This window comes from Triplophysa rosa, linkage group LG22 (genome assembly GCF_024868665.1).
Source record: "Triplophysa rosa linkage group LG22, Trosa_1v2, whole genome shotgun sequence".
In the NCBI taxonomy this organism is placed as follows: domain Eukaryota; kingdom Metazoa; phylum Chordata; class Actinopteri; order Cypriniformes; family Nemacheilidae; genus Triplophysa; species Triplophysa rosa.
The window spans coordinates 11,929,606-11,947,108 of record NC_079911.1 but is presented as its reverse complement, the minus strand read 5'-3'; the positions used below and the strand labels follow the sequence as shown (position 1 = coordinate 11,947,108).

Genomic DNA, 17,503 nt, shown 5'->3' with positions numbered 1-17,503 from the left:
GTCAGCTATCAATTGGGAGGCATTTATTGTGATTTCTATGCTCATAAAAGTGTGCACGGGTTTCCAGCTACGATCCACGGTGCGTGTACACTCAGGACTAATTCAATATGGCTTCCATTAGACGGATTGGAGGGGTTCTGCTGGAGCTTTAAGAGTACGCATGGGTCTCTCAAGGGAGGTGGTTTTATCTTTTTCTTCTCTCTCTCTTTCTCTCTCTCTCTCAGCTTTTTTACTCTACTCTTTCCGTCTTTCTCTTTTGCCCCTCAGCGTTCTCAGAAATCCAAACCGTATTGCAACTTTAAACCACACGTTATATTTTCTGGATTGTTATTCTTCTTCATGAGGACTGTCAGTACGGTATGTTGCTATGTTCTAAACCCACATCAAACAGCATCTCACACGAGTAGAGATTTGGTTGTGAAATTATACCGTTTGCACCTATTAAAGTAATCTCTGTCACAGTCAAAGAGCAAAGAAACACTTAATCACCAGCCCCTCACCTCACAGGTCTCATGACTTTGCAAACTTAAAGTTGTGTTAATGTGGTTTAGAGTACAGAACCAAGAAGAATTCCAGGAAGGAAGTGGGTATGTATCTTATGAGTTTGTCTAAGGACATTTTTTTCGTCCGTGCTGAAATTATGGGAATAAGGTTAAGGGATGTGGTTTTAAAAGATTTCCATCTTTTATGGGCCTCAATCATGGGGTGCTGATAAGACCTGAATCATTAGCTCTGTGAGATAGGAAAATGATATAGAACTGACGTGCTTTCTCTGTGCTTTGGTCTGTTGCTCTCCAGGTTTGGGTAATTGATTTCAGGCCTTAGACATGTTTTTTTTCTCATGGTGCTTAAACAACTCGTAATTATTTTTCTTTTTAAATACTATCATTAACAACATTTTTTTCCGTTACATTTTTTCTGGATTCTGCGTTTTAAAACCTACAGTAGATACTTTGTACCATAGTACAGGGAAAAAATCTGTAGAACATAGCGTATTATGTACAACTATGTTAACAAACCAGTATCTTACCAGTACATTTTCTTTTTTTTTCTTTTCTGTTTTTAGGTCTGCATACATTTAAGTGCAATTTTTTAATGAAGTAGTATTTTTGAATAATAAGTAGGCTATATTTTATTCAGAATTTTATTAGCACATTTACTCCACTTAACTAAATTAAAGAGTAAATAATTTGTGATTTTTAAGGTCCTACTTTGGTTTATGGAGTGTCCAACAACAAGTTTACATACATACACAATGTAAAAACACTTTCATTTTCTAATAATAGGCCGGTATTATTACCTTACTTCTTGACTGACTCTCAAATGATTCATTCGTCGATTCATCTGTCTAATCCCCTCCTTTCGGTTAGCCTACTCTGATCTGATTGGTCAGATGGTCTAGTCTGCTGTGATTGGTCTACCGTGTGCAGTGTCGCAAATGAAATGTAGGCAGCATTTCACAAATCCGACCCGGATTTGTTCGCGTGATTCAGAGTCGACTCCTTTTTTCCCAAGCCAATAACTTTCGGCTTTACAACTTGGCAGACTGCTTACATTCACACACAGCAACATTACACACCGCATGAAATGTAATTTTAAGGACATTGTAATATTTAGTCTTTAAATAATATACTCAGTGGTCGAATTATAAAACAAATTCAAGAGGGGTGGTGTAGTAAAATGTGGGTGTGTTATAACTTGTTCAAGTTACAGGAACTGGACAATCATTTTGACGGGTCACCACAGAAGGTGTTTGACAGTAGCTTTGATGCATTTCATTTGATTCACAAATCATATGGCCCTAGATAAGGCAAGGATGCTATTACACTCAACAAATGGACAACATTTTTTCTTCTGGAATATCATATTTACATCCAAGAAACACATGTGAATGAGCTCTGTGCTCAGATCAGACGGTTTGGCATTTGTCACGGTCATTGTGCTCCCATAATCCTCTCTAATGAATGTGAGCTGCCCAGTCACTCTCTGAGTTTAGCTTTTAACACGCTTTTCATTTGTAACGCTTGAAGGAACCTTAATCTCATGACCTTCCTGATTTATATGTGCCCTGTTAAAGTTCAACAAAAGCCACATGACATTGAGTTGATTTGATCTATCACTAGCAAAACTTAGCAAAAGAGCATTTGTTATAGAGTGTTGTATGTATATATGGACACCAAACTCGTGTGTGTAACAGCTTTTCACAGTCTTATTAAGTTACGTTGACCCGGTGTCCCTCCGATTAAAGCAAGTGAAATCACGGCTCTGGATATCCCGATGCTAATTGAATTATCAGTCCCTGTGAAATGAGAAGGGTGGAGGGTATGTGAGTTTGCGCATGTGCTTTATTTAAAGATAACAGGTGGTCTTTGATTGTCTGGCTGTGTGGCATGTGGCTTGGAGCAATGAACAGCTCATTTTAGCTATAGTGAAAGGATTGCATTCGTGGCTCAGTGGACGGGGTCAGGGGTCAACTTTTGAGGCCTGGAATTGACTGCAAGACATCTTGGTGACCTATGACCTTGACCCTTACAAGCTGAATGGGTCATAACTTCTAGCATGACCAGAGACAGTTTTTTCCGCTGCATGTGGAAAGTTAGTGTTAAACACAACAGGGGAAACAAAATGTCAGCAGATCCGGTTAAACTGTTTGTATTGCTGAATTGAAACAGATTTATAATCTAAAAATGATTCACAGTAGATTCTGATAAAAGTTACTTTTTGCATTGTTTAAATTGTCTTTTTTTAAAAGTAATGAAAATAATGATATGCACTTAAAAATTCAGCTTTGTTACATTTGACCCGACACGTGTTTTTTGTTAAAACACGTAATTAAATCTAAACCATGTCGGATCAACTGTTTGTCAAATGTAACTGTCTGCATCCTGCCTCTCTGAATAAACACAAAGTGTGTGTTATGCTTTATGGATGCTTGTATGGGATTTGTAAACAAGATGACATTTATATAAGTCTGCCTCCCACTTTGATGCTGTTGATTTACCCGATGGCATAAATTGTTTATAACAATGACAAATCTTGCTCTCACGGTTTAGATACCTGAAAGTTGAGATCACCAATTTAAACCAATTTAGTTTTTAAAACCTTTAAAAACAAAGAAAAGGTCAATGCTTACAAATCCTGTAAAGGAATACTGTAATACACCCAAAACAGCTTACATTACGATTTATTTCACAAAACTCGACTCCAGAGGATTTGTAATATAGTGTATGAGTCATAAACGGGTGACCACATTTGTAATACTTTTCATTTTTCAAAATTTTCAGTTTGTGTTTTCTGAAATATACAAACTTGCACAACATGAGGATGAAAAATAATAAGATAATAAGAATTATTCACATTTTTCAGTATAAAGCTTATGTTTTTTAAAGGGATAGTTCACCCAAATATAAATGTAAATGATGACAGAATTTTCATTTTTGGGTGAACCATCACTTTAAGCTTTTATATTTCGACGCTGTTTTAGAAAGTTTTTCAGAAGTTTTCTGTTCTTTGATCATCAGCATCAACATGAATTTTGACTTAAGGGCATTTGCTGTAGCTCAGACTGATACCGTGTGCCGCACAGGTCTATATTTTTAGGGAAACAGCACCATTTGTCTACCCATGTTTATGGGATTTTGACAGATCATGCTTATCCACAAAACTCCCCCAGACTGGATAAACTGTTGAGCTTTAACCCCACCCCCTTTTTTCCATTCCTTTATTACTCCATCCATCCTCCCCCACTCAGGAGAGCCGTCGCGAGGTGTATGACTGAGTTCCTCTGTCATCGTGGCGACTACACTCAAAGGCATTGTGGGTAATATATTACGGGCAGTTTATGCTGCTCTAATGTTGTTTGGGTTTCAGGCGGTCACATAATCAAGACCACACCGTCACCGAGGAGAGGAAATGGCAGGAGGGGAAGTTAAGACAAGATGGTTGAAACATGATGGTGCCGTGATGGAGCCAAATGTTTTCCTGTCTTCCCCTCTTTCTCGTTATCCCTCTTTCATTTTCTCTTTCTTACCAAGAGCTTAGATCACTTACCATAAGTGTGTTTAGCCCTGAGGTTTGTACCATTCAAGGTCAGGGGTTGGGGGACATATGGAAGGAGGCAGCGTTCCTCTGGTTTCTGCCCTGTGCTATGTCAGCGTCACTGAGGTAATATCAATAAATCAATTAGCCTGTGCTCTTATTACAGAGGGAATCGTAGAAATAACTATGTACAGCCATATATCCATGTGCTGTTTTTGTGCATCTACTTGTTTTAGTAGGTACAAACCCAAGTAGGAAATGGTCCCAGATTAAAATACTTAGTTGGTTTAGGAACATTTTTGTTAGCTGTTTATTCCTATACCAATGCTCTAATAAAACAAAAGTGTGGTTCCAGGTCCTAACCCTATCCCTGAAACTAAAATCTAATCACCGATTGGTTGATTAAAAGGTTTGAAAGCAAATAAAGGTGCTAAAGAGATCATGCATAATGTAAAAACCTGTAAATTTACAGAACTGCACATTTTTTTTACAGCACAGAGGTGCCATAGAATAAACATTTTGGTTTTTAAAAGAACCATTTCCGTTTACTTTTTTTAGTCTGTAGAACATTTTTGCATTATAAATTACCTTTTGTGCAACAGAAACGTTCTGGAAATATTTAAGGTTCTTTAAAGGACAGAGAAAGAACGCTTTAAAAAAATTAATTTTAATAAACTATTTTTGGTTCCCTTAAGCAGTTGTTCTCAAACTGGGGGCCGTGGCTCCCTAAGGGGCCCCAAGATGGATCCAGGGGGGCCACCATCTGTGGCATTTTATGAAATACAGAAATGTATCATAAATTTTATGCGATCAAACATCAGAAAAATAAGACCACCAACCAAAAGAATTGATGTTCCAGCATTGTATAACTGAATATGTTTTTGGTTTAATTCAAATTCTTAGTTTAAGATTGTAAGACTTTATTTGGGGGGCCGCAAAGCGATGCACAGTACAAAAGGGGCCTTACAATGAAAACGTTTGAGAACCACTGCCCTAAAGAACCTTGCAGTTATCGTTTCTCAAAAGAACAATTGTTCTTTTTGTTGTCTGTAGAACCTTTTTGGATTAAAAATACCATTTTGTGCAACATAAAGTCTGTGGATTCTGTGGATATTAAAGGTTCTTTATGGAACCTATAGCACATAAAAGAAATCTGTTAGGAAACTTTATTTTTAAGAGTGTACCGTATTTGTTTTAGTGATGCAACAATTTGGTTATTAATGTTTTTATTGTGACTGCATATTTGTCATGAAGTGAGTGAAGAAAACGTTCTAGAGTGTCTGACAAATGTGATAATCAGTGCACATGGGATGATGGGTGTGTGCACTTGTGTCTGGCCAGACCTGATCAGAAACGCTAGCCAGATTTGAAGGTCTTCAAGTTCTTTTCTCGCAGTCATTAGAGGCCTAGCAGGGATGCTAATCAGCCTGCATTTTACAAGATTGGTCCCCAGACTCCAGCAGAACAATCTCATGCCATCACATCGCGCAACACTGCTGAAGTCACTGGGTACCTTTTAAACCGGGAATAATGCGTATGATAGAGAAGTAAATGTATAAGGAAGAAACCAAACGTTTTAAATACATCCTGACTTAGCCAGACATACTCTGTTTCCTTCATTACCCTTCACTATAGGACACCATTTGGAAATAGGCAGAAAATGAATAGCTCCACATATCTTCTGTGATGTCCCATTGAGCACATCCTCTCTAAACAGAGCATGCAGACTTCTCCAAACCTCCGTTGCCAAACTACAGGAATGAATTATGTACGTGTTTGCGTTTTTCGTCTCTGTGTACATACTTCTGCCATGAAATACAAATTGGAAGCAATAACCAGCAACCACTGCATCACTTCAAAATCATGCACACAAGTTTGGAAAAGAGACATGGGAAAGATCCCTTGAAGTTGTAAAAGCAAAATAAGATTGTGGCATCTTTACAAAAGCTGTTGGGAGGAAAATATCCACGCTGTACCCATTCTCCATTGTAAAACAACTAAAATGCACCCTTTTATATTCTCTGTAGTGATGCGTAGCTCAGAGCCTCAGATGTTCATAATTTTTCTTAAAGGTGCAGCGCGCTATACAAACAGAACAGAGTGAAGTTAGTTGATGTGGTTTTCAGCTGTGGAGACATAGGCTCATTGAGGACAAGAAGCGGTCGTCTGCTGTCATCTCTCGCCAGTTTACCTCAAAGGGAACGTTCCAGGCTGTCCCTTGTCTTTCACTGTCTTGGTTAATCGTTGTTTTCTCTAACCACGGAAAAGACATTCTGAATGGTAGAAAGTCATTGTTCTAAATGAAATGAGTTATGGAGTCTAAAGGCCCTATCGTACACTCGGCGCAAGGCGCAGCGCAAGTGTTTTTGCTAGTTTCAGCCCAACGCAGTTCTCTTTTTCCCGTCCTGCGCCGCGTTGTTTAAATAGCAAATGCATTTGCGCTCATTTGTGCGCCCGTGGGCTGGCTGGTCTAAAAAGAGGTGTTTTCTATTTTGAGGAACTGAAAATTGACACAAATTAATTTATTTATTTACAGTAAAGAGCGCGTTAGTAGAAAATGCGCCTCTGGGCGGGTCCTCAACGCGCTTTCACGTTACTTATTAGACAGAGGGAAGCGCAGCAGCACACAAACATGCCAAATATAAAAAATAAATGGATTACGATGTAAAAGATTATTATTGTGTACATAAAGATAAAAAATACGGGTTGTTCTGTGGATGGTCTGCTCGCGCGCTTTAACCTCGCGCAAGAGCAGATGCGTTTCCTCTCTGGAGAAGCGTCCAGTCTTTGCTCTTGCAAATTCGACCGTGTAAGTAGCGAATCCGCCATGGCGGATCTCAAATGAGAGATGAGACTCTGATCGGTTTACTGCACATTGTGGCCAAAAAAGACCCATTGCTCATTAAGAGAATCGGGACAACCCGTTTAGACCATGCGTCCGGCCGTCCCGACCGTTTTCCCGTCGTTAGACAAGCAAAAGTGGATTCGGACACGCCCTGAGTGCACCTTCACCGTGTGCTTTAGACCATGTGCTTAGATCATTGAAATAGGGCTCTATGTGTCTGCATTCAAATTAGCTGAAAGTGAAATGTATCATTTTTGATGTGCTATGATTTTGATCAAAAACAACATTAGCATACATTTAATCAATAATATAAATGAAGAGATAACTCCGTTTTTAATTTTTTTTTTGTGCATTCCAATTAATATCAATCAAACTGCAGTTGGTTTGTTTTAATTTAAGTCTTAATAACTTCAAAAATACAGCTAACTTACGCAATAAAAACATAACATAAAAAAACATATTTAATGATATTTCATATATGAATCTCTGAGTCTGTCTGATAAACCTCTCTCTCAAACACCATTTATCAGTTTAAGACTCTCATTAATGAATAGGACTTCTGGTGGTTGGTCTAGTTTCATATTTGCTTCGTGGAGGGTAAGGATATATTGAGTAAGACGTTTTGATTTATGACTTCAATTGATCTTTCATGATCCATGATTGATTATTCATGTTGCCAAGGGAACGGGCTGCTTTATAAATTAAATTTTTTGTACCAATCAATTTCCACACCAGGGTCCAGACCAGACTCTATCCTGTAAGATGAGTATTGTTAGATCTATGATGTTGATATATTTAAATATGTATTTAAAGGCCACGCATGTCTAAGATGGTGCAAAATAGTTTTTAATAAACTATTAAAAAAGATGCAAAAATAATTTAATGCATGTGCAAGACGAATATCAATATTCAGATGCTGACATATGGACTTCAATTGCTTTGTGGTTAATAACTAAACTCTTCAGATGAAACTCTGCTTGTGCCTCACAAATGCTTAACCCAGATAAAAAGACCCAGACATGTATTTCTCACTGTCTGGCCTGAGATGGGCCCATAATCCAAAGCAAAGAATAAAACTAGATAGAATAGGACTAGATTTAAACTATCCCACATACATTGGAGCATTTGCAAGTAGGTGTGATTTCATTTCAAATTACATGTGCTGCCTTTCACCGTGAGTTGGTGGCTTTGAAACGAATGAGCAGAAAGGTCATGGGGAATTCAAAGCACAACTCTCACATTCAGAGTTCTGCTTATCTTGATATATGGTAGGCCTCAGTCATAGTAGTGGTGAATTCTCTCAATTTCTTTGAACTTGTACACACTTAAAAATAAGGGAGCTTAAGGTTCTTCACAGCGATGCCGTAGACAGAACAGAACCATTTATTCAAAGGTTCTTTAAAGAACCATCTCGTTCATACCTTTTCATAATCTGAAGGAAGAAGGTTCTTTGGATGTTAAAGGTTCTTTATGGAACAATTTAGACCAAAAAGGTTCTTCTATGGCATCGAAGAACATTTTGAAGCACCTTTATTTTTAAGAGTGTACTAAACCCTGTGATTTTACAAAAGGAACTTTCTCATGACACCAAAATGAGAAATCCGATTGTGCTGATCTGAATTGACTTTCTGTATGAATGTGCATTTATTGTAGATGTGCATGGTTTAATAGGTTCACGTGTGTATTTATGAACCTGATGTATTCTTTTAGTTTTTTAATAAGGCAGAGAAACTTATGTTCAACACATAAATTCTAGCTTAAGCCTCATGACATTGGATGCTAGCTAGCGTGAGTAATAATTTAGACCACATGTTTGAATTTTCAAGCAATGTAGTAACAAACCATTAATTTGACTTGTAAAATGCGGTGACCCGTTGGAGACCTCTGGGAATTTTGTTTGTGTTTGTTTGCAGTATAAAATTCATGTTGGCCTATGTAGACGTGTCAGCTGGAAAAAGATCCTGTTTTGTGTTCATTAACATTTGGTTTGGGACGCTGTGCTCAAAAGTGCCACAACTAGTGGGATGGCACCGAGACAGTAACTGCTCCTTCATGATTCATGATTTTTCAGTGACTTTAACAGAGAAAATCTGCCACATTTTCCACAACGGATCATTTAGGGAATGTAACCTTTTAATTACGGTTTTGTCCCCTTTAATTCAAGTTCATCTGGTTAGAAATGGCACATGGCTCCTGAGAACTCTGCAGCCCAGGGATATGATGAAATACAGCGTTAAGTCTGATTTTCTCTGAACATGTTTCCCAAGAGAAGCTCTGAACGGGGAATGTATGAGTCTCTACGGCAGAGCAGGACTTGATCCAGGCAGAATTGTTGCTGTACTTTCACACAAGTCTCTAATTTATCTGTAGAGTTCAGTAATGCCAAAAGGACAAAGCGTCTGAAAAGTTCTAGTAGCTTGTTTCAGGGCTGAAAATGGATTTTGACAATATTGATCCGCTGAAGAAAAGTGAGAAGGATGTTAGTGATGTCAAAGAATCTGAGTGCCGTGGACAGTTCGTCATTTAATTTATCGATGAAAGAGAGATGGAGTGATACAGATGGGAATTCTACCTCTCGACAGCACTGTCAAATTGATTGATGCCAAAGTGGAAGATGGATTCTTGCAAGTGTGCAGAAATCCTATACAGCAGCTATACACTTAATTATCATTGATGAGTGTGCAGAATTGTTGGATGCCCAGTTTCTGTTTGCTTGGGCTCTGATGACCGTTTCTTGCTCTTTTTAGGGAGCGTTTACACAACACGCTTTTCGACTAAAAACTGTTCATTTACACAACAGCGTGCACAACAAACTTTGAGTTTATGAAAACAAAACTGTTATTGTATTTTTGTAAATGAAAAAACTTGAATTTGTAAAAACGGTTGTGTGTTCAGTTCAGCGTGAGTACTTGACAACCAAAAAAACCCCTATGACACAATAGCTGAGTTTAGTGTTAATCTCGATTGTTTGTATTCACAGCTCTGTAGAAGAATGCATATTTACGCAGTGTTCCTTTAAAAAGTGACATTGCCAACTGACCTGATATGCATAATTAAGGGGTTTTAGTCTTTCTGCTTTTGTTTTATAGTTCCTGTAGTTGGGAGAGAATTGAGTTAACAATGTAATGGTTGTGGATTTGATTCCCAGTAAAGAGACATATTGATCATATTGAGTCACTTCGGCTAATAGCATCTGCCAAATGCATAATGTCCCGGGAATTGATTCTTATTATAGTTGCACCAAAATATCGGCCAATAATCGATATCGGTCGATTAAAGCAATTTTTCACACTCGGCCGATAGTTTAAAAACAGTTTATGATCCGGGGTGATATAGCCTTTCAATCAAAAGACGACAGGAAATGCAATGAATTTGTGCTCTATATAGAAAATGGTTAGAAACATCATCAGTTTGATGTTTAATGTTAATAGTCATAATATGAATGAATAAAATTCAGAAGGTTAAGACATATTAATTTAATCTTCAGAATCGATATCAGGCAGATATCAGTCTGAACAATCGTATCGGCACATCTATAATTCTTATTAAACTCAACAGATTTAAACTTTTTTAAACAAAATTTTTCAGTATTTATTTTGGTAAAATGATTTATATTTCAGTGTTTACAAATGACTGTCCCTCACTTCCAGCATCAACAATATGCTGCATCCTTACTCCGCAAAGTTTTATTTGCAAGAAAATAATCTATACCATAAAGCAAACATGTGCTACTTTTCCCGAAGTTTTCCTAAAGTGGCATGCTGTTTCTGTGCACCATGGTCTTTTTAGTCCCATAGCATTTGGAGAATGGATCTCTCGTTTATCTTTACCCTTTGAGTGTCAACTCTGTTTTCCTGCGGCTATATTTCCCTCCACCCCTCAGCACCCAAAGGGCCCAGCTCCTCACTGGGCCTCCTAATGCTTTTCTCACCTGCACTCTGTTTAACGCTGGTCTCGGATCAGTTCACGGTTTTGTGACTGCCCTCTCAACAATGCACACATTCTGTTCCCCCTTGGACTTTCATGCTCCATTACACCTACACCTGATCAAATCATCCACAGTTTTAGCATAAGTCTCTGCTTATGTTTAAATTCTCATCTAGTATTTAAGTACTGACTTTCCTAAAGGCTCTGGGTTGTGTGGGGGTCATGCTAACCAGGTGGGCCACACTTGTCATTTCTATCAGCACCCTGAGACAGAGACCTGGCAACCACAGGATCCCAAGACAAGTCATTATCGCGGGTGCTTAATCCCTCCTTCTTAACTTGAACATCCCAAAAACATGAACAAACATGGGGTCTTGATTTGTCAGAAAGATTGTGTTTCACCACAATAATTCCAACAGGAAATAATGGCAGTATGATAATGATAAAGACAGATGGGAAAGAAGTGAGCTGGAGGTCGGCACTGGTGGTCTCATTTGGCTGAAATGAGGATCTTGTTCCATCAATATTATATTATATCAGTATTAAAGAAATTCACCTGTTGAAGTGTAATAGCACACCTAAGACATTCTTGTCATACCACAAGATCGCAGCAAGCTGCTGCAGAATTTCGTAATGGTACATAAAATACTATTGGGAAGGCATGGTGAAATCTGGACAACATTCTTTGAACATGTGTTTGTATTTTGACCAAGATCAACTTTTCATAGCAAGCCTTAATTTGTGTGTTTTGCAATGAACTGTACAGTACAGATAGTACAATGAACTTGTGGCTTTTGAACTTCCTGCTTGTACAAAATACAATTATTGAAATGCAATGGTGACTGGTGCTTATCAAGAGTGTAAAGCACAGATTCTCAGTAGAAAAAGGTTTTATTATATTATATTATTATTTTTATTATTGCATACAGTAAATCCATCCTTTCAAAATCTATTAAACAGAACAAGAAAGTGTCATAAAAGAATACAATCTAACATTTATTGAGTGAACCAGGATTTTTTCCATATTTTTGCTAAAATTATGTTATGACTTATGTTTAATAGAATATTTGGTTAAAAAATATCTTTTGTGTTCTGACAATGGCTGAATGATGAAAGTAAATGAAGAATCTTCATTTTTGGGTTACCTATCCCTTTAAAACAATCACCACTGTTGGGAATGGGGAAAATGCCCATGAAGTGTTGCTTCATCTAAGGAAAGTTCCTCTGATTTCGGGGAAAATCACCATGCCAGTTTGGCCAGAATTCAAAGCCGCTGTATCTTACAGAAAAGGCCAGTTTTAAGAACTCTTGTAAATAGCACCTAAGCAACATGGTAAAAGTTCTTGCAGAGCCAGACATATTAAATATTTGCTGAGAGGCTGGGCACAGCAGAATCAAAGGTCATTTCCCCTTAATGTTTTGCAGGGAAATCTTTGTTGTGTTACAGGCACAGAGGGTCTGCACGTCTTTGTGGAATTGATGAATGAGAGGGTTTTGTGGACCACCAGAGTCATTTTGTTTACAGAGTGCGTCGTGGTGGGAGAGGGGTCACCGCATAAAGCAGAGTTGAGAGGTTGTGACCTCAACCTTTCCGGTAGCGGGAGCCCCGTTGAGCGAGAGTCTGAGATTCTTGAGTTGTGTACGAGTTCTTTGCTCGATTTTGTACCGTGTCAGGACTGTAATGAGAATCAGCTGTGCAGCTGTGTCTGTAGTTATACGGCCATGAGAAGATATTGTTATCTGTGGTGGTTTGTGTCTGTGTCCATGTATGCATGTGGATAAATGTATGAATACCAAATTAACGGTATTTTATCATTTATTTGTGAAATAGCTCTTTAAAAAGTAAAATAATGTATATTTAGCTGGTCATTATCACAAAATAAACCCCTTTAGGGCGATATACAAGTCTTGATCATCCGTCTATATTTATTTGCGTTACTGACCTTATGACTCATCATTGGAGAGACCATAAGGCGTAATATGAATAAATGAACTGTTGAAGCAGATTTGTGTAGGAAAACCTAGACGATAACCTGGATTGAAGGAAATTTCTTCTGACATGTTCAGTTCACGCTATTTAGTATGAACTTCAACTGACCTGGACCAAAAATACATGTTTTTTTTTTATTTTAGCAAGTGAACATATTGCCAGTTGGCTTGATGTTTCTCCTCATTTTAAGGTCATGATGCTGTTCCCCAAAGACCCATCTGTGAGATCCACTTTGTGTCTGCCAAACCTCTTCTTTTGGGATAAAGAAGATTTCCTTGTCTCGATCAATGCTGTCTCTTGTCCAGTTTGCTTTGGAATTGATATGTGTCAGAAGCGTATCATTGAGTTGCTGTACAGATGGCAGTGCAGAGAGAAGGCAGCGTGCCCAAATAAACAGGATTTTATGATTAGTGGAAACACAGAGGAGCGCGTTCCAAGACATTTTTACCCTTGACTCGTATACTAGCCTTTTCTAGTAATTGCTGTAGAAAACGCATTGATTTCTTTCAACAACATTTGTCCCTCACCAGTATAATATGCAGTATGGTATAGCTGCATATGCTTACGGCTCACTTGCTTTTATTTCATGAATCTGCTCTTCTGTTCTGCACATTAACGTTGCCATAAATTGGCCAAAACTGTTCCTGGATGGGAGTTTGGATTTTACTTTCTCTATAAGCCACGATGACCACCAGCAGCAAATAGCCAATGGCTTCCAAGTCTCCATCTCTCCTGCTGGATGCACAGAAATGAATTATCCCTGCCTGACTTGACTTTTATGACATTAACTGACCAACTTTGTGTTGTTTTCAACAGGTAACAGCAGATGATGGAGATGGTGGGTCATTTGGGGCTATTACATACTCTATTGGATCGGGACCTGGTAGTGCTGCCAGCCAGTTCACCATTAATAAGGAGACGGGACAGATCTGTACCAGTGTGGCTCTTGACCGAGATGAAGGATCGGACAGTTTCGACTTCACCGTCACTGCATCTGATGGGGTAAAATGTTTTTATATTGTAAAATTTAAAAAGACACACTGCAGGTTTAAAGGGATAGTTCACCCAAAAATGAAAATTCTGTCATCATTTACTCAACCTCAAGTTGTTCCAAACATGTACACATTTCTTCGTTATGTTAAACACAAAGAAAGATATTCAGTAAAATGTTAACAATTGGGATTTTTGAGACACAATTGACTACTATTTTAGAAAAAATTAAAATGATGCCCCAAAACCGTTTGTTTTCCTAAATTCATCAAAATAATTCATTTTGTGTTCAACAGTAATTTTTGCTACTATGATAGTCAATGATGTCCCAGAAATCTTAGTTGTTAACATTATTCTAAATATCTTTCTTTGTGTTCAACCAAACAAAAAATTGTACAGGTTTGAAACAACTTGAGGGTGAGTAAATGAAGACAAAATTTTCAATTTTGGGTAAACTATCTCTTTAAGAAACGGGTTACTTGCTACTCAGTGCTTTCTCTCATAGCTTTCAGAAACAACAGTAACAGACAACCCAAATGAAATGTGTTATACACACGCGTTCATTTGCCATGATAAGCTTCTTTCCGCGATTCGCTTCGTTTGCCATTTCAATTATTAATGAAGCCATAAAACGCTGCATGTGGCGATTGAGTAGATATACAGTACTGTACATACAAACTGCTGACTGGCCTCTTATAACCTGCCAGGGCAATAATGTCCCACTGTCAAGTATTGATCTATATCTGTATTGTTCCACATGAGAAATCATCAGGATGGATTAGACAGCAATGTGACAAACATCTTTATTTCTGGAAATGAATGAAATCATTTTTCCTACAGGGAGGTCTTACCTCATCTGCCGGTGTGAAGGTGTCATTGGTGGACATTAATGATAACAGACCTACATTCTACCCTGTGAACTACGCCGTCAGCCTGAGCACACAGAGCATGCCTGGGACCTCCGTTGTCAGGGTAACGGCCCACGACCCAGATGCTGGTGCGAATGGCAAAGTGACATTTCACACTGTCCCCGGGAGTGGATCCAATTTCTTTACTCTCAACAAAGACACGGGTATTTAATTGCTTTAATTTACCTCGTACTAACCATGTTTACTATTTTATTGCAATGTGTGTAATAGGGGTGCACCAAAAATTTGGTGAAAATTTGTTGTATATGGAAGATAAATCCTGGCAAAATTTAAACAGATATTGTTTGTATGCTTTAAAATGTAGCATGTGCATGTGAAATGAACCTGGTTTTAGATGATATGCACTTTATTCAAATATTTTATTAAAGATGCATTAAAATATTTCTATGTTTGTTGATTTGGTGTGCTTGTCATATAAACTAAAAATACAAGTTTGGATCAAAATTGTAGACAGTCTTAATAAAAAAGTCTAATTTCGGCTAAAAATCGATTTACAGTGCATCACTAATGCAACTGCAGTTTGTAATTGCTCATCTTTATTATTTATAACATTCCCAGCCATCACACCTAATCCTGTCTTGCATTTCTTTCCCATTTAGGCGTGATTTCTCTATCACGCTCCCTCCACGGAAAGGCCAACTCTGTCATCACCATGGTGATCACAGCACGGGATGGAGGTGGCCTGACTGCGCCTGTCAATGCCAGGGTGAACATCAGTGTCGTGGCCGGCTCAGTGGCGCCCCCGGTGTTCGAACAAGCGCACTACTTCTTCACTGTGTCCGAGGACGTGCTCCGGGGTACCGAGGTCGGCGTAGTGCGGGCCAGCACCAGGAATAGTACGTTTTAGTCAAATCTTTTTCACAGACGTCAGCTTTTTTCTCGTCCTTCTTGGAATGTCTAAAAATAAACTAAAATACAGTGCAAAGTAGCCTGTGCTGTAGTAGTTTCTCGCATAGCTCTGCTAACCTCACTGCTGCGGGCGTTCTAAACCATATCTGTGTCTGAGGCAGAGAGGGGTGCTGAAGAGCTTGATAGGGAATATTTTTTATTCTCGCTGAGCCAGTTGTGCAAATAGAGAAGCAGCTGCTCCGTGAACCTCATTATACAGTCACATCCATCACAGATTCCAGACGAACTCATGGTGCTGGAAATTATTATATGTTGACATCAATTTTCTGACAAAAGGCAGTTCTTCATGTTGTTCGATGAAAATAAATGAGGAATTCTATAGGATGCACCTGCCTGTACATATTCTTTCCCACCATGTGTCTTTGTGAAGGTTGTAGGTTAAGAACCCTCAATGCATTCTTTCAGAAGACAGTTGATAGTTTACCTAAAAATAAAAAACCTTTCATCATTTACTCACCCTCGTGTCATTCCAAACATGTATGACTTTTTTCTTCTGCCAAACACAAAAGAAGATATATTGAAGAACATTGGTAACCAAACAACATTGATCCCCATTGACTTCAGTTGTATGGACACAAAACCACTGAGACATTTCTCAAAATATCTAGAAAGAGTTTGCATGACACAAGTGTGCATAAATGATAACACAATTTTTCCTTTAAATCCCAGGTTGCTCAATGACTCCTGTCTCTTTGTATTAAGTCATCTGATTATGGCATCTTCCATGTTTCTTTTCTTCAGGTGTGTCTAAGGATGTCACCTACTCCATCTCTGCTGGAGATCCAGATGGTTATTTCACGGTAGATTCGGAGACTGGTGCACTCAGAACAAGCCTCCCTTTGGACCACGAGACCCGACCTTTCTTCGACTTGGAGATTCAAGCATGCAGTGGCTCCCCTCCTGCTTTCGGGGAGTCTCGTGTCCGGATAACCATTGCCGATGTGAACGATAATGCCCCTGTATTTTTCCCATCATCCTCAGAGTCCCTGCTGCTTCCAGAGGCCACCAAGATGGGCACCGTGGTGTACCGCGTGCAAGCAGAGGACAGCGACTCGGGTCCTAACGGGCAGCTTAGCTTCGACCTGATGTCTGCCGGAGGTCAGCGCACGTTCGGGGTGGATCGCAGCAGCGGGGAGATCCGTCTAATCGGGACATTGTCGTATGACAACGTACCCCGCTATGACCTCCAAGTGATCGCAAAAGACAGCGGGGCACCTCAACTTAGCACTACCTTCACCCTCGTGGTCCACATCCAGGTGGAGAACGCCCAGGGTCCTGTGTTTGACACCATGACCTACCGTGTGGAGCTTAAAGAGAACTCACCGCTCAACACTCGTTTCCTGCAGGTCCGCGCTCTCAATAGAGATCCCACTGGAAATGGAGGCTCCTCTAAAGGTTCCACACAATCTGCCCAGCTGTCATACCGGCTCCGGCCAGACGGGGATGCGGCCGGCTTTGGAATCGCTCCTGACAGCGGTTGGCTGTTTGTTAAGAGTGCTTTGGACCGAGAAGCCAAAGATATCTACCTGCTAACTGTGCTTGCTACTTCAGGAAGTGGCCAGATGAGTAAAACAGGAAGCGCCACGGTAAGAGTTTCAGTGACGGATGAGAACGATAATTCACCACGTTTCTCTCAGGAGAGGGTGTTTTTGGCGGTGAGAGAGAACTTGCCAGCTGGAACGGGTTTTGGGAGAGTTTCGGCTACTGACCGTGATGCTGGCCTCAACAGCCGCCTTACATACAGGCTGCTCCATTCGGACCGTCACTTCCAGATCAATTCCCAGACGGGTGAGATGAAATACAAGCGATACAATAAAACAATTCTAAGTAAATGTAATAACTGCTTATTGTTTTACAGACAAAAATGGGTTTATT

General features: G+C 39.3%; 1 protein-coding gene across 1 annotated transcript in view; it reads left to right on the top strand.

The window, feature by feature from the left end:
* The window catches only part of dchs1b (dachsous cadherin-related 1b), a 97,134-nt gene that overhangs the window by 62,317 nt on the left and 17,314 nt on the right, over nucleotides 1–17,503 (top strand). The window contains exons 3-6 of the mRNA XM_057320308.1: nucleotides 13,617–13,802; nucleotides 14,631–14,862; nucleotides 15,319–15,555; nucleotides 16,370–17,416. Of these exons, the coding sequence (XP_057176291.1) occupies nucleotides 13,617–13,802; nucleotides 14,631–14,862; nucleotides 15,319–15,555; nucleotides 16,370–17,416 (1,702 nt within the window). The remainder of the gene's footprint in view (nucleotides 1–13,616; nucleotides 13,803–14,630; nucleotides 14,863–15,318; nucleotides 15,556–16,369; nucleotides 17,417–17,503) is intronic.